The 22346-nt window shown below is 36.4% G+C and overlaps 1 protein-coding gene across 1 annotated transcript; it reads left to right on the plus strand.

Annotated features, from left to right (window-relative positions):
- Nucleotides 1–20533: 20533 nt before the first annotated feature.
- Nucleotides 20534–21211, plus strand: LOC127080904 (uncharacterized). Its single transcript, XM_051021196.1, has one exon. The coding sequence runs from the start codon at nt 20534–20536 to the stop codon at nt 21209–21211; it is 678 nt and encodes a 225-aa protein (XP_050877153.1).
- The last annotated feature ends 1135 nt before the right edge of the window (nt 21212–22346 follow it).

The raw sequence follows: 22346 nt of genomic DNA on the forward strand, positions 1-22346 counted from the left end.
TTTTCTTCATTTTGCTCATTAAAGCATGGAGATTTAAATACCTGCAAAAACAACTCAAATACTTGCGGAATAATCGGGTTATTAACTGAAATGGTATGATCTTTGAGTGTAAATCAAGGCAATTATTTGATGTGTTTTCGCGTTATCACATACGACGACAACTGGTCTCTCTGAATTAAGATCTCTATTTCTTTCTTCCATTGATGAGAATTTTACGTGTGGTGTCCTAGAAGTCTATGGTACGCACACCACACACTTCCGTCTTTTCCATCATAGTATGCATCCCTTTTGGGCATACTGGTATGAGGAGAAATTTGAGGCGATAGACGTCTTTTAAGATATCTTCACGTCTAGTGTTTAGTGGCGTGTACTCTTGCTCCTTTTCGAACGGTCGCCGGGATGGTCTTGCTACTGGTCGATCTATGGGTCTCGGTTTAAAGTATTCCTTCATATGTCCAGCTCCTTCTTCCTTGGTCCGCACTTTCTCTTTTGCTTCTCAGGATCTTTTTTCCATGTTACTTTCCTCTCATTTGATGTAACATTCCGCTTGGGTGATAACCTCATCCATGTTAAACACAATTTTTTGTGCTAAAGATTCGTTGAACTATCCGGCTTTGAGGCCATGCTGAAATGCCCCGTCGAACGTTTCTTAATTCGGATGAGACACCTTGATTGTTTCTTCGTTGAATCTTACCATATATATTCTCTGAGAGACTCCGTGTGCCCTTATCAGACGTTAAATAGATTGGTAGTAGACACTTTCCCATACTTACTTACCAAAAAGTGTTGCACCATCTTCTTGGTTAAATCTTTGTAGTTGATGATCGAGAATCAGGGTAGACTCATATACCACCTCAAAGCACCATCCTTAAAGGTTCCGACCATGAGATACATTTGAGTGAATCAGAAGCCCCTACTATGACCATCTGATTATTAATAACAATAATAGAAATAGATGAAATAAAAAATCCAGAATTAAATCCACGTCGTCACACTCATGCCACTGCCAAATTCAGATATGAAAATCATGTTTGATTGAAGGAGAAAATCAAATTGTTTGTTTGTTGGTTTTAGAGTGAGAGAAAAGGATTAAAGATCAAAAACCAAAAACTAAAATCACTTGCAAAATTGAAAGAGGTGAAAGAGTAATCTAGAGCACTATAACTCATAACAATCACGCCTCCACCATTACACACACGCCACCACCAAATTTAGATCTGAAACCAAATTTAAATGAAGAAGAAAATCAAAGGATTTGTTTGTTGTATAGTCCATTTTAAGGAAAAAAATTTCTAATAAATAAGAACTAGTTAAAGATAAAGAGAAAAAAGTGGGATTGAGTGAATATTGAAATTAGAAAGAAATTGATTTTGTCATGGTAGATTTTGTATTGATATAAATATTATAGAGTATGAATGTTTTTTTTTAAAGATAAATGTAATTTAATTTTTTGGATTTTGATAAGTGATGAGGATGATAAGTTAAAAATAAGCTTAATTAATTATAATTAATTTATATTTTTTTGCTGGGGTGATTGTGAAATTAAATGTAGGTTTGAGAAATTTTTACCACTAATCAAACTTATCTCGACAATTTGGCATGTTTAACTTTTTCCGTATTTCATTATAAATATATATCCTTTGCTTATATATAGCAAAAATGTTTATATTCAAATTTTTACCATAATTAATATTCAAGATATCAACACGTCATAAATGTATTTAAATATAGAATGACATTCAACGAACTTCAATCGAGTTTGCGATTTGTCATTTTTTTGCGTCTGAACTAACTCAATAGCCCCAAGCTAGTAGTAAGATATTTTAATAAGTATCTCGTAAAACACCATCAATATAGTAAAGTAATTACTCACACGGAAACTACTTTATTTTTTAGAAAATTTTAAATCTGATTTAAAAATAAAGCGTGAAATTAGATTATAAAAAAGCAAAGCTTAACGCCTTAAAGGTGATTTCCTAAAAAGCGACAGTGTTAAGTATTTTGTCCTTTTGGATCTCACACTTAAGAGTATGTCTATGTGCACATCTCTAAATTTGATAGGGTAAACACGACATCCTTAAGCGCTTCGCCCATTTGAGCCTTATGTTTGGGGACCGTGTATAAATAGGAATTTAACGGGGTATATGTCAAATAAACCGCAAATTATGGGCTTGATTTCCTAAAGGTCGGGTAAGTATCACATCCCGACAGGCCTTTATGAATAGTAGTAACATGACATCAGCATACTTTTAACGTGTTCCCAAAACACAAGACTTTTCCATATTGGCATTGATAACTATTGATGAATATTCATGACGTCTAGACCCCTGGACCAAGGGGATGGACTGTATAAGAAAATAAACCCCGAAAGGGAATGTGACGAGACTAATTGAATACAAACAAAGTATGACTATCTTGTGACCCTGTCTAACAAGTTTCATAAGGGTTATCCAATTGGTGTTCTTTACAGTAACATTTGGCGTCCACCGTGGGGCCATATTGTAAGACCCCAATTTTGACCCTAAGATCCCTCATGTTATCTCATCATATGCATTGGCTTTGGGATCACACATTGGCATCCTCTTTACCCCTCATTCATTGGGTCTGCATTGGAAGAGATCACCAAGCACATTTGATTGTATCATACTTTGTTTTTCATTATTTACTAACCAAAATGCCAAATATATGTCAATATATAGTTTGTTGTTTTTTGTAGGTAGTGTGTGTATTCACCCATGCTCCATCAAGCTCATATCTAGGGTTTGAGACCCTCAATGCAAGGAGACTAACCAGGAGATGGTTCACAATGACTCTAAACATCATATATGGATCCCCATGGTCTTCACATATCATTTTGATCAAGAATTCATCAAGAGTTTGAAGTTTGTTTGCCTTGGAAGCCCTAATTCATCTGGGTATCTTGTGTGACTTCCTCGGTAAGTTTCTTCACCATTTGATCAAATATTTCAAAGTATACTTCATATTAAATCATTTTATACATATATGATTCTCCATGAATCCCAAATATCAAGAGAATGTCAAGTTTATAAGTTGGTTTATGGTGTTTGAAAAGAGAAAGTCGACTGGTCAAAACTGGGGTTCCCTAGACCCTATCTCCTACAATTTTTGTCATATGAAAATGATTCCAAGATCAAAGTTACTCCTTATGACATTCAAAACAACTTTAATATTTAAGTAAACAATTAGTTTTTCTTGGAAAGTCATTTTTGATGGTGAAAGATTATATGTCATTTTGTCTGAACCCTAGTTAGGAGGTCAACTTCCAAGGACCATAACTTTCTCAATTCCTATGATATGAAAGCCATTAAAGTTCCATGATTAAACTCAAGATGTCCTTTTCAATTTTGATGTTTGGAAGAAGTTCAAGTTCAACTTGCAAATACATGTTCCAAGAGGAAACATTATAGGTCATTTTGGACCATTACCATTGAACAAGTGATTTTCTTCAACTTCTAAAATTCATAACTCCTTCATGTAAAATTCAAATGAGGTCAAATTTGTGACCAAATTTAATAAGTTTAAAGAGCTACAACTTTTATGAAGGAAGTTTTTCCATTTGAAGTCTATAGCAAAAGTTATCCAAGGTGGAAATAGTGAACATTTGACTTGGTACTTAGAAAATTTTCAAATATGTTTGATTTTCCAAACTTCCACCTCAACATTCATCATGATCCAAGCTTCAAATAGAAACGTGTTCAACATGAAAGTTGTTCCCCTTGATCTCACCTTTCTAAAAAGTTCAAGATCATCTCATTTGGCCAAGAAATTAAGGACTTGCACATAGGTTCTTTTCAAAGGACCATTTGGATGGATTTCACCTTCACATTTCAAATTCAAACGCATGGCCATATGACATGATTTCAACATTTTACACAAGCAATTTTGGACTTGAATACATCACTTGATGGGCCTACCACACGCCCGTGCAAGCATGCAATGCAAATTGATAAATTTGGCAAATTTTGGAAGTGTGTGGAAATGAATCACATTGGCTATAAATACAACCCTCATGGCTCAGAATTGAGGACCTCATGCCCAAGCTTTGAACCTGCAATCTAAACCCTCACCAAAAAGGATAATCTTGAAGATTTTCATTTAAAAATCGAGCTTCAAATCTCATTCTGTTTTGAGATTGAAACTCCAAGAGTCCAAGCCTTTCTTTGACCCTAATCACCTCCTACAAGCTTCTGAAACCAAGCCAAGGACAATTGGGATCAAGATCAAGCAAGGTTAAGCTCCTTCGAAGGTAATTTTTCAGAATTTTCATCTCTTCGATTCTCTCTCAATTCTTCACTATTCTTTGTGATTTTTGGTTGGCTGAAGTCCTACCAATATAGGTAACAAGATTGAGTTTCTTTGAGGTCAAATCGAAGCAACTCAGTTCATGATCCTCAAAATTCTAATCCATGTATCTCTTGATATACTTGGAATTGGAGAAAATTGAGGCCAGATTCGAGATCCCGAGCATTTTTTCTTTAAATCCATGTCCTTGTTTTTCATTTTCATGATGGTTGGTGGTGGACCAGTCCGGTGAGGTCCACCGGAGAAGAAGACCGGAGCTAGGGCTCCGGTGATGTGTTGGTGTGTCCAAAGCCATTGGATCATGATCTCACGTTTTAATCTTAGCCTTCTATTTTGATTACCAACTGCGCCACGCGTTTGACTCAAATGTTGGTGGAATGCACACTTTTGGCCATCAGATCTGCCACCTCAATTAATGAGGGAGATCTAATGGCCCTTGTTTTTTTTAATTTCTTTTTAATTTCTTTTTAATTTTTGATTTTATGTTTAATCCTTTTATTTTGTTTAATTCATATTAATTTTATTTTTAATCCAAAAAATATGGGACTTTCCCCAAAAATCTGTAAATATTTTTCTCTTTCATGTTCTGAATTAAAATTATTTTTTTGGATTAATTTTGATATTTTTCATGAATTAAATGTTTTCGTGCATATTTTTAATTGTTTAAAAATACTTCTGACTTTTCAAAAATGATGAAATTTTTTGTCTAAGGTCCTTTCACCTTGTTTGACCTAGGATAAATCTCTTGGCCATTTATTTGGTGTTTTGAAGAGATTTTAGGTTTTGACCAAATTAAATTGAATTTTAATTCATTTTTAATTGATTAATTGTGTAAAAAAATTATGTTGAGCCATGGGGTATGCCTCCTAACTTTGCTCAGAATCAACCTCCTCCTTCTTAGACTCCGCTTCAGAGGACTGTGATTTCTAAATGCATCATGGTTTCCCCTGGGGTATGCCTCCTAACTTTGCGTCTGAAGGATATCAACCAGCTGTTGAAGTTACCATTGCTTAACCTGTTATATCTGTACCACCTCCCATGGTCCATGCTACTCCTTATGTGGAAGAATTTGTTTTCCATTCTGATCAGAGTGAAAGTGTTGGTTTCTATGAAAGGATGGATGAATTTCAAGATTAGTTTCAAGCAATACCGAAAGAGATTCAAGCTCTGAAAGGAAAAGAATTGTTTGGGAAGAATGCCCATGATCTGTGCTTAGTTCCTAATGTGAAGATCCCTCATAAGTTCAAAGTTCATGATTTTGAGAAATATATGAGTAACTCTTATCCTTTGAATGACTTGATGATGTATGCTCGTAAGATGTCGACTCAAACTAATAACCACCAATTTTTGATTCTTTACTTTCAAGACAGTTTAACTGGTGCTGCTTTGAAGTGGTACATGGAACTTGATAGCACCGAGACCCATACTTTCAATGATCTAGGTGAAGCTTTTGTTCATCAGTACAAGTATAATGTTGACATGGCACCGGACTGAGATCAACTTCGTGCTATGTCCCAAAAGGATAAGGAAACTTTCAAAGAGTATGCACAGAGATGGCACGAGATTTCCGCGCACGTCAGTCCTCCATTAGAAGAGAAAGAGATGACAAAGTTGTTTTTGAAAACTTTGAGTCTGTTTTACTATGAAAGAATGGTCGTAAGCGTTTCCAGTGATTTTACCGAGATGGTCAACATGGGGATGAGACTAGAAGAGGGCGTCCGTGAGGGACGATTGAAAGAGAGTGGTTCGTCTGACAGTTCCAGGAAGTATGGGAATGGTTTTCCCAAGAAGAAGAAAAATGATGCTAATGCTATTTCGTAAGAGAAATGTATGAGATCCCCAAGAAGCAATCAACATCATTAGTATTGTAGCGTCGATTACCCCGATTATTAATCATGCTCCAGTTGTTCAAGTAGCATCAAATTGTCAACCATGCTTTTAACAACGTACTCATCAACATAATCATCAACAAAACTGTGTCCATAGACCAACTCAATTTTATCTGATTCCGATGTCCTATGTAGAATTATTTCCTGCTTTGATATAAAAGAATTTGGTGCAAACTAGGACTCCACCAGCTATTTCGAAGGAACTTCCATGGTGGTATAAAGTTGATCATCATTGTGCATTCTATCAAGGTGCACTCGGTCATGATATTGAAAATTGTTTTGCTTTCAAAGCTAAGGTGAAAAGACTAGTGCAAAGTGGTATTTTGTCTTTTGAAGACTCTGGTCCTAATGTGTAAGCCAATTTGTTGCCTAAACATGGTGGTGAAACTGTGAATATGGTCGAGGGATATCCTGTAAAGTACCATGTCTTTGATGTCAATCTAATTAAAAGATCCTTGGTCGAGATGCATGCAACTTTATGCGAGATGAGATATTCTGAGCACGATCATGTTTCTTTCCGTATCTGTTCAAGAAACCCTCGAGGGTGTGTTATGGTAAAGAGAGATTTACAAGAGATGCTAGATCAAAATCTTATTCAGATTACCAGAGATAGGGTTGAAGATGAGCATGGTGTGAAATTCATATTTAACCATTTTAATATTCCCGAATCGGTTGTGATTTTATACAATAGCCAAAAGTATGTTGTTTCTCCTTAGGTTATTTGCTTGGCGGGTCCTACGCCCTATGAATCTAATATAGTTGTTCCTTACAAATACAATGCTATAATGTTGGAAGATGGAAAGGAAGTTCCAATCCCTCCCATTTCTTCTGTTGTGAATATTGCTGATGTAAGTGGTGTGACCCGAAGTGGTCGAGTATTTACTTATGTGGCTTGTAAAGGAATTAAAGATACTTTAGTGGGTAAGCAAGGTCAAGTGGAAACTCCTGCTGTGCAATCTGGAAAGTCCAACGGTATGAACCAGAAATTTGATCATGATGAAGTACTGAAGTTGATTAAGTGAAGTGAATTTAATGTGGTTGATCAATTATTGCATATCCTGTCCAAAATATATGTCTTATCTTTACTAATGAATTCGGAAGCTCACATAGAGGGTTTGTAGAAGTTCTTAGAGCAAGCCTATGTGGACCATGATGTAACAATTGGTCAATTCGATGGAATTGTCACCAACATTACTATGTGTAACAACCTGAGCTTCAGTGATGAAGAATTGCCCGAGCAAGGGAGGAATCATAATTTGGCTTTGCACATTTCCATGAATTGCCAAGAAGATGCTCTGTCTAATATGCGGTTGACACTGGCTCGTCCCTGAATTTTATGCCGAAGGCTACTATGTACAAGCTCTCTTATCAAGGTGCTCTGATGAGGTTCAATGAGGTTGTTGTGAAAGTCTTTGATGGCTTGAAGAAAACTATGATTAGAGAGGTTGATCTCCTGATGAAGGTAGGTTTGTGCTTATTTCAGAATATGTTTCAAGTGATGGATATCCATACGACCTATAGTTGTCTCATGGGTCATCCATGAATTCACGAAGGTGGACAGTGACATCAACCCTCCATCAAAAATTGAAATTTGTAAAGAATGGAAAGTTAGTTATCATGGGTGGCGTCGTCACTTTTCATTCTCATATATTGATGTTGACGAAGTTGTGAGAACTTCATTCCAAGCTCTTTTAGTTGATGATAATGTCGTTAAGAAGAATGGGACATCCGTGAATTCTTCGAAAGACGCCCAGTAAGTTATAGAGAATGGTCAATTTGTCGGATGGGGTCACGTTGTTGAACTTGTTGAAAACAAAAATAAAGTTGGTTTAGGCTTCTCGCCTAGTTCAATCCATAGAGATTTGAAACGTATTCAAGAAGTTTTTCACAATGCTAGTTTCATCCACTCCAAAGATCAATTTGTTGCTACAATCGTAGAAGATGAACAAGAACAAGAAGCGCCAAACTTTGTGACGCACAGATTGATGTGCCAGAATTGGACTATTATTGACGTACCCATTATAATTCACTTGTCAAAGTAATATGTTTTTGTTAATTTCAAAAATCCTTTCACCCTGCCCAAGGTGAAAGTGAATCTATGTGGGCTTTGTTTCAAATTGTATCATCATTAATAAAATGTTATTTCGTTTATCCATATTATCTATTCTCTTTTTGTTTTTTTTTCTGAAAAAATGGTAACATAAAAATCCAAGAAAATGATCACTTTTTATATCTGCATCATGATTGTGTGTTTATTTGTTCATATTCTAAAATCAAGCATAAAATCATTGTGCATATTACTTTTTAAACCCATTGAAAACAATGACTCTATGCCTTCTCACAACTTTGAATTCCCTGTGTTTGAAACAGAAGAAGAGGATGTTGAAGAGATTCCTGATAAGATTTCCCGTTTGCTTGAGCACGAGGAGAAGATCATCCAGCCTCATAAAAAGCCACAGGAAGTGATTAGTTTAGGTTCTGAAGAGAACAAGAGAGAAGTCAAGATTGGGGCACTGCTTTGTCCAGATTTTAAGAAGATGATGGTAGAGCTTCTTAGAGAATATGTGGATGTGTTTGCTTGGTCTTATCAAGATATGCCAGGTCTTGATACTGATATTGTGGAGTATAGATAACCATTGAAGCCAGAATGTCGGCCAGTTAAACAAAAATTGAGAAGAACTCATCCTGATATGGCTGTTAAGATCAAAGAGGAGGTTCAAAAGCAGATTGATGCTGGTGTCCTTGTTACTTTTGAGTATCCTCAATGGATGGCCAACATTGTGCCTGTTCCAAAGAAGGATGGCAAAGTTCAGATGTTTGTTGATTATAGATACTTGAATAAAGCTAGCCCAAAGGATGATTTTCCTCTGCCACACGTTGACATGTTGGTAGATAATACAACTAAGTTAAATATCTTCTCCTTTATGGGTGGTTTCTCCTGTTATAATAAAATTAAGATGGAACTCAAAGAAATGGAAAAGACCACATTTATTACAGGGGAACATTATGCTATAGAGTGATGCCTTTCGGTTTAAAGAATGCTGGTGTAACGTACTAGAGAGCCATGACTACTCTTTTCCATGACATGATGCACAAAGAGATAGAGGTTTATGTCGATGATATGATTGTTAAGTAGAAGACTAAAGAGGATCATGTTGAGTATTTGTTGAAGTTGTTTCAGAGTTTGAGAAAGTTTAAACTCCGCTTGAATCCTAATAAGTGTACTTTTGGTGTTCGTTCAGAAAAGCTATTAGGCTTTATTATCAGCCAAAAAGGTATTGAAGTAGATCCTGATAAAGTGAGAGATATTCAATAGTTTCCTATACTAAAGACAGAAAAGCAAGTCAGAGGATTACTCCAGCGTCTAAATTACATCTCCAGGTTTATATCTCACATGACTGCCACACGTGGGCCAATCTTCAGGCTTCTCTGTAAAGATCAAGATTGTGTTTGGATAGAAGACTGCCAGAAATATTTTGACAACATCAAGGAGTATCTTCTTAAACCTCCTAACTTGTCTCCTCTAGTGGAAGGAAGACCATTGATCATGTACTTAACTGTGTTAGAATAGTCCATGGGTTGTGTACTTGGACAATAAGATGAAACTGGTAGAAAGGAGCATGCCATCTACTATATGAGTAAGAAGTTTATAGACTGTGAGTCTCGGTACTCCATGCTTGAGAAGACTTGTTGTGCTTTAACATAGGCTGCCAAACGTCTATGCTAATATATAATTAATCATACCACTTGGTTGATATCCAAAATGGATCCAATCAAGTATATTTTTGAAAAGCCTGCTTTGACTGGGAGGGTTGCTCATTGGCAGATGCTATTGTCTGAATATGATATTGAGTACTGTTCTCATAAGGCAATTAAAGGAAGTATTCTTGCATATCATTTGGCTCACCATCCAATCGATGATTATCAATCCATTAGGTTTGACTTCCCTAATGAAGATGTTATGTATTTAAAAGCTAAAGATTGTGATGAACCATTGCCTGAAGAAGGATCAGAGCCTGGATCCTGGTGGGGTTTAGTGTTTGATGGAGTTGTTAATGCTTATGGTAATGGAATTGGGGAAATTATCATTACTCCTCAGGGTTATCATACCCCTTTCACTGCAAGATTGATGTTTGATTTTACGAACAACGTGGCAGAATACGAAGCTTGTATCATGGGTCTTGAAGAAGCCATTGATTTGAGAATTAAGATTCTTGATGTATATGGAGATTCATCCTTGGTAGTTAATTAAAATAAAGGAGAATAGGAGACTCGTCATCCTAGCTTGATTCCTTACAAAGATTATGCAAGAAGGTTGTTTACTTTCTTCAACAAAGTTGAGTTTCATCATATACCTTGTGAAGAGAATCAGATGACAGATGCTTTAGCTACTTTGTCTTCATTGTATAAAGTAAATCGTTGGAATGACGCGCCCAGTATCAGAATTATGCGCCTTGATATGCCTTCTCATGTGTTTGAAGCAAAATAAGTCACATATGATAAGCCTTGGTATCATGATATCAAGTGTTTCCTCCAAAGTCAGGAGTACCCGCTTGGGGCATCCAACAAAGATAAGAATACTTTAAGAAGACTGGTTGGAATTTTTTTTTGAATGAAGATGTGTTGTACAAGAGAAACTTTGACATTGTCTTGCTCAGATGTGTGGATAGGCACGAAGCAGACATGTTAATGCAAGAAGTTCATGAAGGATCCTTTGGTATTCACGCAAATAGACATGGAATTGCTAAAAAGATGTTAAGGACAGGTTACTATTGGCTGACAATGGAATATGATTGTTGTAAATATGTGAAGAAGTGCCATATATGTCAAATTTATGCTGATAAAATTCATGTGCCTCTGGCTCTTTTCAATATTATTTCATCCACATGGCATTTCTCTATGTGGGGAATGGATATGATTGGTATGATTGAATTCAAAGCTTCGAGGGAACATGGTTTCATTCTGGTGGCTATTGATTACTTCACCAAATGGATTGAAGCAGTATCTTAGGCTAATGTGACCAAGCAGGTTGTGGTCAGATTTATCAAGAATCAGATTATTTACTGATATGGTGTTCCAAGTAAGATCTTCACTGATAATGGGTCGAACGTGAATAATAAGATAATGAAAGAGCTTTGTGATGACTTCAAGATTGAACATCATAACTCTTCTCCTTACAGACCTAAGATGAATGGGGTTGTTGAAGTTGCAAATAAGAATATTAAGAATATTATCCAGAAAATGGTTGTGACATATAAGGATTGACATGAAATGCTCCCTTTTGCTTTGCATGGATATCGTACATTTGTTCGCATTTCAACAGGGGAAACCCCTTTCTCTCTTGTGTATGGCATGGAAGTAATACTCCCCGTAGAGGATGAGATCCTATTAATGCGAGTCTTGATTAAAGTCAAATTATCTGAGGCTGAATGATGTCAAAGTATATATGATCAATTGAATTTGATTGAAGAGAAGAGGATGACAACTTTTTGTCATGGCCAATTATATCAAAAGAGAATGAAGAAAGCATTTAACAAGAAGGTCCGACCCGAGTATTCAGAGAGGGAGTCCTCGTGCTCAAAAAGATCTTGTCTTACAACACTGATTCTAAGGGCATGTGGGCTCCTAATTATGAAGGTCCATATGTTATTAAGAGAGCCTTCTTTGGCGGTGTAATAAATCTTATGACTATGGATGGTGAGGAGCTCCCTCGTCTTATGAATGTCGATGCAGTCAAGAAATACTTTGCCTAGAAAAATAAAAGAACATCTCACGGTGACTTAGGCAAAAATGAGCGTCTCGGTGGATTGAAAACCCAAAAGGGAGGTCCAGGCAAAAATTAGAGATAGAAATAGAAAATAATCATCTCGGTAGATTGAATACCCGAGAGCGAAATCTAGGCAAAAGTTAGGGATTATGGCAAGCAACTGCATTGGGTCATACTTGATCATTTGAAGCAACAAAGCCTATCAAAGTTTCTCATTCAGTCATCCTCGACCGAAGGTTTGAGCATAACAGAATTCAAAGTTGTTAGGGAGAATAGTGGTCATTATATTTCAATGTAGCCTTTTCCATGTATTTACCATTTTTCAACTTTGTAATAATCCATAGAGTCACGCCATTTGCAGACTACCATTCTATAAATAAAATTTAAGTTTTTGCCCATTTGTTTGTTGTTCTTATCTTGTTTTAGTTTACGAAATTTCATTTATTTTTTATAATAATTTTTGAAACAAAAGACATATAAACAATCATGTTTTTGAAATTTACAAAAATATATTTTCCTCGATTTGTGAATATAAAAGAAGAATGTCAACAATGATCTAAAGGATGGTAAGATATTGAAGAGAAGAGCTCGGTGTTCTCTAAGACAGGATTTTCCTTATGAATGTATCTAGGATCATCAGTTTCCCAAGCATAAGCTTGAGGTAATGGTAGAATCTCCAGTGAAGTTGCCAACATGTCTTCATAGCAGAGTTTGTTTGAATGTTTCTCATCCCTGGCAAACCTTTCCCTTCCTCGACGAGGAGTTCCTTTTTTGAAGGATAAGTTATGGGTCCCCAAACAATGTCTTTCTTTTCTCTCTCCAGAAGTATTTAAGCTATGCATCAGGACTTAGCTCCTTTAATGGCTTATGATCATTCCTTGCATGGATTTCTTCAACTAAATCCCTAGCAAAATGTCATGTAGCATCTCTACCTTGTTGAGATTAGCCGAGTATCCGATTGTACTGTGTTATCGGCCTAACCCTTTTATGCATATTTTGTTAGCATATTTATACACATATCCACAAGCATATGCATAACATCATGGTGTTTATTTGTGCTTCTTGCATTCCTTGGTGTTTCCCCGATCTCTAGTGTTTTTCTCCTCGAAGAGTGTGTGCATCCTTTCTACAATAGAGTGTCGACCTTAAGCATAAAAAGCTTATCCTTACTAATTACACATAAAGTTTGATCCTCGTGGAAGGTTTTGTTTCAGTTTTCCTTTCTAGTTCATTATCTAGATGGATTTAATCCCCAGTTTAGATTATTTCCTCATTAGATTAAGTCTTGTTTGATCGTTTCTCTCCAGTTTATTCCTGGGTTGAACTCTGGTCCCTTGAGCTAATTAAATTTGTTAAGCTATCACTTGGCTGGTAGTTGGGTAATTTTCCTCTTACCTTGGTTTACTACCATTGTTAAGCTATCACTTGGCTGGTAGTTGAGTAATTTTCCCCTTACCTTGGTTTATTACCTTTGTTAAGCTATCACTTGGCTGATAGTTAGGTAATTTTCCTCTTACCTTGGTTTGTTCCCTTTGTTAAGCTATCACTTGGTTGGTAGTTATTAATATTTACTTTCAAGCTTATTACTTTTATTAAACTATCACTTGGCTGATAGTTAGGTAATAGTTTTCCTCTTAACTTGGTTAGTTACCTTTGTTAAGTTATCACTTGGTTGGTAGTTAATAATCTTTCCTTTCAAGCTTATCACCTTTGTTAAGCTATCAATTGGCTGATAGTTAGGTAATAATTTCTCTTACCTTTGATTGATTACCTTTGTTAAGCTATCACTTGGCTGGTAGTTGGTAATCTTTCCTTTTGAGCTTATTATCTTTGTTAAGCTATCACTTGACTGGTAGTTGGGTAATATTTCTCTTACCTTTGGTTGGTTACCTTTGTTAAGTTATCACTTGGCTGGTAGTTGATAATCTTTCCTTTTGATCTTATTACCTTTGTTAAGTTATCACTTGGTTGGTAGTTAGGTAATATTTCTCTTACCTTTGGTTGGTTACCTTTTTTAAGTTATCACTTGGCTTATAGTTGGAAATCTTTCCTTTTAGGCCTATTATCTTTGTTAAGTTATCACTTGGCTTATAGTTAGGTAATTTCTCCCCTAGTGGTGATGGGCATCCCCTTTGGTTGATCTTTTCTCCGACGGAGTCTTTCCTTCTTGGACCTTTGGCTCGTTTTTTTTCTAACTATGCATTCGTTTCTTTCCAATACAATAGTTATTTCTGAGCCGAGTCGTTCTCTTGTGGAACTTTGTTTGTCCACAGTTGGGTTTTCCCCCATTGGAATTTATTTCCCCTATAAAACTTCAGTCTCCTTGTTTCTCCAGCAGTTCTTTGTCTTGTGCGCTACATCCCCCATAGAGATCCTTGTCTGCATTCATATCATATCATTAACATTTTTACAGTATCTTAGGGCCACAATTTTGGTTTTATGTATTTAAGTCTCCTCAATCTCGTCGATACGAAGATCTCAATTCTCATATCTCTGAATTGAAGAAACTTAAATAGCGGCATCTTTCATACCCTAATTTTTAACCCTAAGATCCCATATATCATATGCATTCTTGCATACAAACAAAATCACATATTTTTTTTCTCCCTCTCATCTTTGGGTTTGCCCTTTGCACGGATCATCAAGCACCTCTTGGTTGGTGTTTTACCTATGTGTTTATATGTTCATTACTTATCTAACCACTAATCAAAATAGAAAAAATATGTCTTGTTTTCTTTAAGTTTTTTATGCAAGGTAGGACTTTTCATCAAGATCATCAAACATGGCTCCTCAACTAAGGTTTGTGATGATTCCTCAGCAAAGTATGGTTAACCATTGATTCTCAAGGGGATATCTCTCAAAGCATGATTTCTAAGGTCCTCAATCATCTTTCAATATCATTTTGATCAAGAGTATCTCAAAGCTTTGTTGCTTATTTCTCAAGAAAAGTCAAAGGCTCATGTGTTTATTTCCATGCATTCTTCAACAAGTTACCCCAAAATTTGAGAAACTAAATTAAGAGACATTTAAGGACACCTTATTTTAAGTTCATATGATCATCCATGTACCTTGAAATTCAAGAAAAGTCCGAGTGCACAAGTTCATTCCAAGAGGTTTGACCCAAAAAGTCAACATTTGAAGTCAAAGTTCAAAGGATCACAACTCCTTCAACTCTCAATATTTTTGAATGCTTATTTTGCATATGACTCTTGTCAATATCATCTAAAAATTCTCTTTACATGACAAGATCTAAGTATGCTTGGAGGATCATCAAAAGTTTGGAGATATTATAGGTCATTTGTGGAGTTAGTGAAATTTGACATATTTTCAAGTGCCTTTTTCTCAACTTTCAAGGATTATAACTTCTTCAATTTTAAACATTTGATGTTGATTCTATTTGCACAATATCATTTTTGATGCCCTTTACAAAGTCAAATTATGTTTGGAAGGCCATGGAATTCTTTGAAACAATACAGGTCATTTTCAGCCACTTGGGACTTAGAATTTTCTAAGTTATTGTTTACCGTGAAAATTGGTATACAACCGTTGGTCTTCCAAATTACAGAAACTTTGGTTACTCACAGGATTGACCAGATTGATCCTAGGACATGTTCTATTGTTCTAAAATCGTATATAAAAGATGGACACTTCGACAGTATCCTTAAATAAGGAATGTTTGCTTAAAGCATTCTTAAGAAGATAAATGGCAGAAATGCAAGTAAAGTGTAAAACAATGCTTGATAAATGACTGGTAATAAAGGATAATTGTTGAAATGAAAGATGTAAACAAATTTGATTGATATAAATATAATGGTGTTATCAAACATACATTCTCAATTGTACTCTTTTCTCTACACACTAGATACTTTGAGTAAATATGATTGATTGTACAACAATTTGAACACACTAATCCTAACACTAAGACACCTATTTATACTAAATTGAAATAACCGTCTCCAATGGATCTTCTCCTAGGCATTGACATGTTACGCTCGGCATGTCTACGATTCAGGACAACATTCCACGCATCCTTTTTATCAAAAGCGGATAAGAATGAAATATGATTACTCTTCTATCATTCAAATTCAAATATATGTTGAATAACTCTTTTGTCGAAGTGATATTATGAACTTGGGATTATTCCTAAGTTTCACATTTGTCTTCTCTTATAGAAGGAAAACTTCGACACCTCCTCGTATCAATAATGCTTTGTGTCGTAATCCTAAATAAATCCAAAGAGCATTCTTTTTCCTTAGTTTATCACCTCCAACCTGATGTCGAAATTTCCCCCCAAACAATGCCTTTTTCGATATACCGAAGAAAAAGGTATTTTTTTGTTTTTGACAATCTAATTCGACACCACAAAACTATTCATCTGCTATGACATCACAATCATGATGACCACTTTAGCAAAACGTCCCTTCAGAATCCACATGAGGATCTTTAGGTAATCATCACGTTTCCTAGCCCTTAGGAAATTGTGCCTAACTTTTAACTGTTACCACTTATCATGGAAATTTACACTGACACGTGTCCACTTTTTTTTTTTTTTCCATCAATGCCTAACAAAATTTCTTCCACTTCCGCAGCTTATAAATAGACAGACTCAACACTCTTCTTTTTCTCTCTTAAATTTTCACATTCTGATCCTCTCAAAAACTTATTTCTTCTACCTTTCATCTTCCTCAAACCAAAAAACCCAGTTCATTTTTTCCTTTCAACAATGGCATCATCCATGAAAATCACCAAAGAATCCAACAAAAACACCAAAGATTCCCAAAAATATCAAGGTCTTCCCCCCGCTGACAGGATTTTGGGCCCAAATGTCGTGGGTACCCAATAATATGTTCCAGAACCTTTGACTGAAGTACAGAGGATGAGTTTTCAATCACATGTACTAATTCCTATTTCTATTTCTGGGAAAACACATGCAATGCGATGACCTTTATCCAACCCAAATGTTGATCCTAATAGGCTTAAAGAATTTTTTCCAACTTACCATAGGTATAAACGTATAGCTTGCGTCAAAAAACCCAAGGTCAACAAGGAAACCCATATTGAGGAAAACACAAATCCAGATAATCAGGGTAACCTTTCAACCGATGAACCCATCTACTTAACCTACATGAACAATGGTTTAAGGGTAATTCAATCTTGTCCTTTATTTAGAGATCCTTCCGATTATTTATGTCGGTTGGAAAAAATTGAGAAAAAGAAATCCCAAGTCTGGAAAGAAATGGGCATTTTCGACTTGATACAATTATCGAAAGTAGGACCTGGTTATTGCCAGACTATGCTATTTTCTTCTTTGAAATATTGGGATAGTAGCCACCACACCTTTCACCTCCCCTGTGGCATGATGGTGCCCATACTCTTTGACATTGCTGCCATCATAGGGCTTAAGCCTATGGGTGAAACCTATGATCCAGACTTCCTATCCAAAGACACCATTGGCTTTGACACTTCTAGGGATGCCTTCACCACACATATTGCTTATTACCATGACAAAGATATTGATGAAGTTTCCGACATTGAGCATATTTCTTTTCTTACTTTGTGGCTATGTCACTGTGTTTTTTGTTTGAAGTCTCTCCAAGTAGCCAAGAAATTCCTCACATTGGCAAATCAACTTCATGATGGACGTAATGTATGCCTCAGTGAGATGATCTTAGCCAATCTCTATGAATCTCTTGGTGAAGGAGTCACTGCCCTCAAAAAATTTGAACAAAGGGAAATTGTAAGACCCCAATTTTGACCCTATGATCGCTCATGCTATCTCATCATATGCATTGGATTTGAGATCACACCATGGCATCCTCCTTACCCCTCATTCATTGGGTTTGCATTGGGAAAGATCACCAAACACATTTGATTGTATCATACTTTATTTTTCTTTGTTTACTAACCAAAATACAAAAATATGTCCATATATAGCTTTGTTTCTTTTGTAGGTAGTGTGTGCATCCACCATTGCCTCATCAAGTTCACAACTAGGGTTTGAGACCCTCGATGTAAGGAGATCAATCAAGAGATGTTTCAAAATGGTTCTAGACATAATATATGGATCCCCATGTTCTTCATTTATCATTTGGATCAAGAAATCATCAAGAGTTTGAAGCTTGTTGGCTTTGGAAACCCTAATTCATCTGGGTACTTTGTGTGACTTCCTTAATAAGTTTCTTCAACAAATGGTCCAAAATATCAAGGGATACTTAATTTCACATCATCTTATGCATATATGATCCTCCATGAGTCCAAAATATCAAGATAACTTCAAGTTTGCAAGTTGGTTCAAAGAACTTGACCAGAGAAAGTCAACTGGTCAAAACAGAGGTTCCCTAGACCCTGTCTCCTACAATTTTTTTTCATATGCTTATGACATTCCAAACAACTTTAATGTTGATTTCAAGAGCTAGGTTTTCTCGGAGAGTCATTTTTTATGGTGAACGATTATAGGTCATTTTGTCTGTGCCCTAGTTAGGAGGTCAACTTCAAAGGACAATAACTTGCTCAATTTTTATGACATGAAGGCAATCTAAGTTTCATGATCAATTTCAAGATTTAATCTCCAACTTTTATTCTTTGAGAAATGTAAAAATCAACTTGCAAGGGCATGTTCCAAGAGGAAACATTATAGGTCATTTTGGACCATTACCATTGAACAAGCAATTCTCCCCAACTTCTAAAATGCATAACTCCTTCATGCCAAATGCAAATTAGGTAAAATTTGTGACCAAATTGAATAGGATTGAAATGGATACAACTTTGATGAAGGAACTTTTTCCATTTGAAGCTCATAGCAAATGTTATTCAAGGTGGAAGTAGTGGATATTTGACTTGGTACTTAGAAAATTTTCAATTATGTTTGATTTCTCAAACTTCCACATCAAAATTCATCATGATCCAAGCTTCAAATGGAAATGGTGATCAGAATATGGATCCTATCATACACCCATGCAAGCATGCACTTCACCTTTCCAATTTTGGCCAATTTTTGAAGTGTGTGAAAAGCAATGAACATGACTATAAATACATGAAAATGGTGATCAGAATATGGATCCTCTTTCCCAAGCTTCGCCATTCTTCTTCCCTAAACGCCATTGAAAGCATAATCTTGAAGATTTCTTAAGAAATCGAGTTTCAATTCTCATTCTGTTTTAGAATTGAAACTGTAAGAGTCTAAGCTTTTTAACCATCAAAATCATCTCCTGCAAGCTTCTAGAGTCAAGCCAAGCCAAACTGGAAGCAAGATCAAGTTGATTTGAAGCTCCCCAAAGGTGAGATTTCAGAAACTTCTCTTCTTCGATTCTCCCTCATTTCTCATCCATTTTGATTGAATGTTGGTTTGTTGAAGTCCTACCAATGTAGGCAACAAGATTGAGTTGCTTTGAGGTCAAATCGAAGTAACTAAGTTCATGATCCTCAAAATTCAAATCCATGTATCTTTCAATATACTTGGAATTGGACAAAATTGAGGCCAAATTCGAGCTCCTGAGCATTTTTTCTTTAAAAGCATGTCCTTGTTTTTCATTTTGTGAGGGTTGTTGGTCATCCAGTTCGGTGAGGTTCACCGGAGAAGATGACCGGAGCCCTAGCTCCGGTGCTGTGTTGGCATGTTCCCAACCCTTTGATCTGTTCAATATGTTTTAATCTCGTCCCTTGCTTTTGATTACCATGTGTGTGATGCAGTTGACTGAGGTGTTTGTGGAACGCGCGCGCTTGACCATCAGATCTAGCACCTCAATTAATGAGGGAGATCTGATGGCCCTTGTTTTTTTTGCATTTTCTGATTTTTCATTTAATTGCTTGATTTTGTTTAATTCATAATAAATCCATTTTTAATCCCAAAAATATGGGACTTTCACCCAAAAAAAAAATTCTCTTCCATATTCTGAATTAAAATTATTTTTTGGATTGATTTTGGTATTTTTCATGAATTAAGTGTTTTTATGCATATTTTTTATTGTTTAAAAATAATTCTGACTTTTTAAAAATAGTGAAATTTTTTGTCTAAGGTCCTTTGACCTTGTTTGACCTAGGATAAATCCCTTGGCCATTTATTTGGTGTTTTGAAGGGATTTGAGGTTTTTGTCCAAATTAAAATGATTTTTAATTCATTTTTAATTTGATTATTAATTGATTAAATGTTTAAAAATATTGTTGAGCCATTTTTATGGTCTTTTGATGTCTGACTTTCTGTTTTGGCCTTGGTCATGATTGATTTGACTTTTGTTGGATCAAAACCATTGGATTTAGGGGATTGATGAAATTTATATTTCATCTCCCAAAATGAATAAATGGTTTTGATTTGATGAAATTCCTCTCATGATAAATTTGTGTTTCTATCTTACCTTCCCTATTCTCCCCGATTCCCTCATTTGGTAAATGAAATATCTAATGTCTAAATGCTAATTGATTCATCAATGACCTTGTGTCAGATGAATCAGTACAAGTATGACTGAGATAGATCCCTCCTATTTTCTTTTAGTATGTGGTATGTCTTAGTGGAACTTCCTGACATTCGTACTACACGCGCAATAATCAAAGATTGCTCATGGATCAGTTGGAACAAAACCAAGCTGCTATGAGGGAGGATATGACCACTATGAAGGTTCAGATGGGTCAACTTTTTGAAGCCCTGCAAGCTCTGGCTATAGGACAAGAGGTAATGCGTCAGGCTAATCTGAGAATCGCTGCCTCCAACCCTGCTGTTGTGACGATACTGGTGAATCCACTAGGAGGAGCTGGTACGCCTGTTGTAGCTCAGCCACCTCTCGAAAGAGGTCCAGTATACCAGAATTCTAATCAGACGTTTAATATCTCCGCCAATGGGAGATTCCAACCTGAGATTGACGATCAGCAGGATGCTTTCTTCACTACAAAGGCTGACTCAGTTTATGACATTTTTGGTCCTTCTCCTGCTGACCTCGAAAGGAGATTTCAAATGATGGAGGAGAGATTCAAGGCGATGCAAGGTCCCGATACCTTTGGGTTGGATGCTGCCGACATGTGCTTAGTGCCAGGCGTGAAAATCTCTCCTAAGTTCAAAGTCCCGAGCTTTGAAAAATATCAAGGGGTCACCTATCCAAAGACTCACATTCGAGCTTTCTGTAGAAAGATGGCCACTCATTCTAATGATGAGAAACTCTTAATGCATTTCTTCCAGGACTGTCTTAGTGGAGCTTCTATGGAATGGTATATGCAGCTCGAGCGCACACATATACGAACCTAGAGGGAACTTGCTGAAGCCTTCTTGAAGCATTATCAGTATAATTCAGACATGGCACCCAATCGGACTCAGCTCCAAGGCCTCCCTCAGAAGACGGATGAATCGTTCAAAGAATACGCCCAATGATGGAGAGATCTAGATGCTAGGGTTCAACCCCCTCTTCTTGAAAGAGAGCTGATAAACATGTTCGTGAGCACCCTTCAAGGGCCGTATTTTGAAAAAGTGATTGGGAGTACCACCTCGGGATTCTCAGACTTGGTCGTTGTCGGCGAGCGAATTGAGAATGGCTTAAAGATTAGCAAGATACAAGATACATTAGTTGTGGCTAATGGAACAAAGAAGCCTCATTCCGGATTCTCAAAGAAGAAGGAAGGAGAGACCAATGTTATCTCTCAAGGGGGAGATGAGGTTACCAAATGCCGTACTATCCGCTGGCAACAGTAACACCTAACCCGTATCCGCAGCCAGCGTATGTTATTCCAACTAGTCCTCCAGCAATGTAATATCAGCAACTTGTTGCTCCACAACAACAGAACTACTATCAGCAGGGTAGACAAGGAACAAGGAGGCCTCCCAAAAGGTTTGGTCCAATTTCCATGTCGTATGGACTTCTGCTAGCCCACTTGCTCAAGGATCCACAGGTCCAGCTGAGAGAAGCTAAGGCTCCTCCTTTACCTCATCTTCTCAGATATGTGAACGTCAGTTGCGAGTATCACTCTAGGACGCGGGGGAACTCGATCAAGAATTTCAATGTCTTCAAGCACAAAGTACAAGACTTGATTGACTCAAAAGCAATATATTCAAGCCAGTTATTCCAAACAACCCCGTGCAGGCAAGTACATTTGCAACGCCATAGTCAGAGCAACAGTGGATCTGAAAGATTTGTAGTTGTGGAACTGTCTCGTCAGCTTTTCCCAGAACCAACACCCTAAGAAGTGGGAGAATAAAGTGGATCATTCCAGAAACCATTGGTTCAATCATGTTCATGTGTGATTTTCTTGATTGTCATTTGTAACATTCATTTGTAATAACCTCGTTTGTTTTTAAATAATAATGACATTGAAATAAATGTGCATGTTTTGAATAAATCCATTCGTGTCCACTCATACTTTATCTTGTCAATATTCAAATGTTGATT

The sequence above is a fragment of the Lathyrus oleraceus genome, chromosome 5 (genome assembly GCF_024323335.1).
Source record: "Lathyrus oleraceus cultivar Zhongwan6 chromosome 5, CAAS_Psat_ZW6_1.0, whole genome shotgun sequence".
In the NCBI taxonomy this organism is placed as follows: Eukaryota; Viridiplantae; Streptophyta; class Magnoliopsida; order Fabales; family Fabaceae; genus Lathyrus; species Lathyrus oleraceus.

Bases quoted from the DNA above. Each gene is read 5' to 3' on its own strand.
- LOC127080904 (XM_051021196.1), top strand. From the start codon at position 20,534: ATGGATCAGTTGGAACAAAACCAAGCTGCTATGAGGGAGGATATGACC.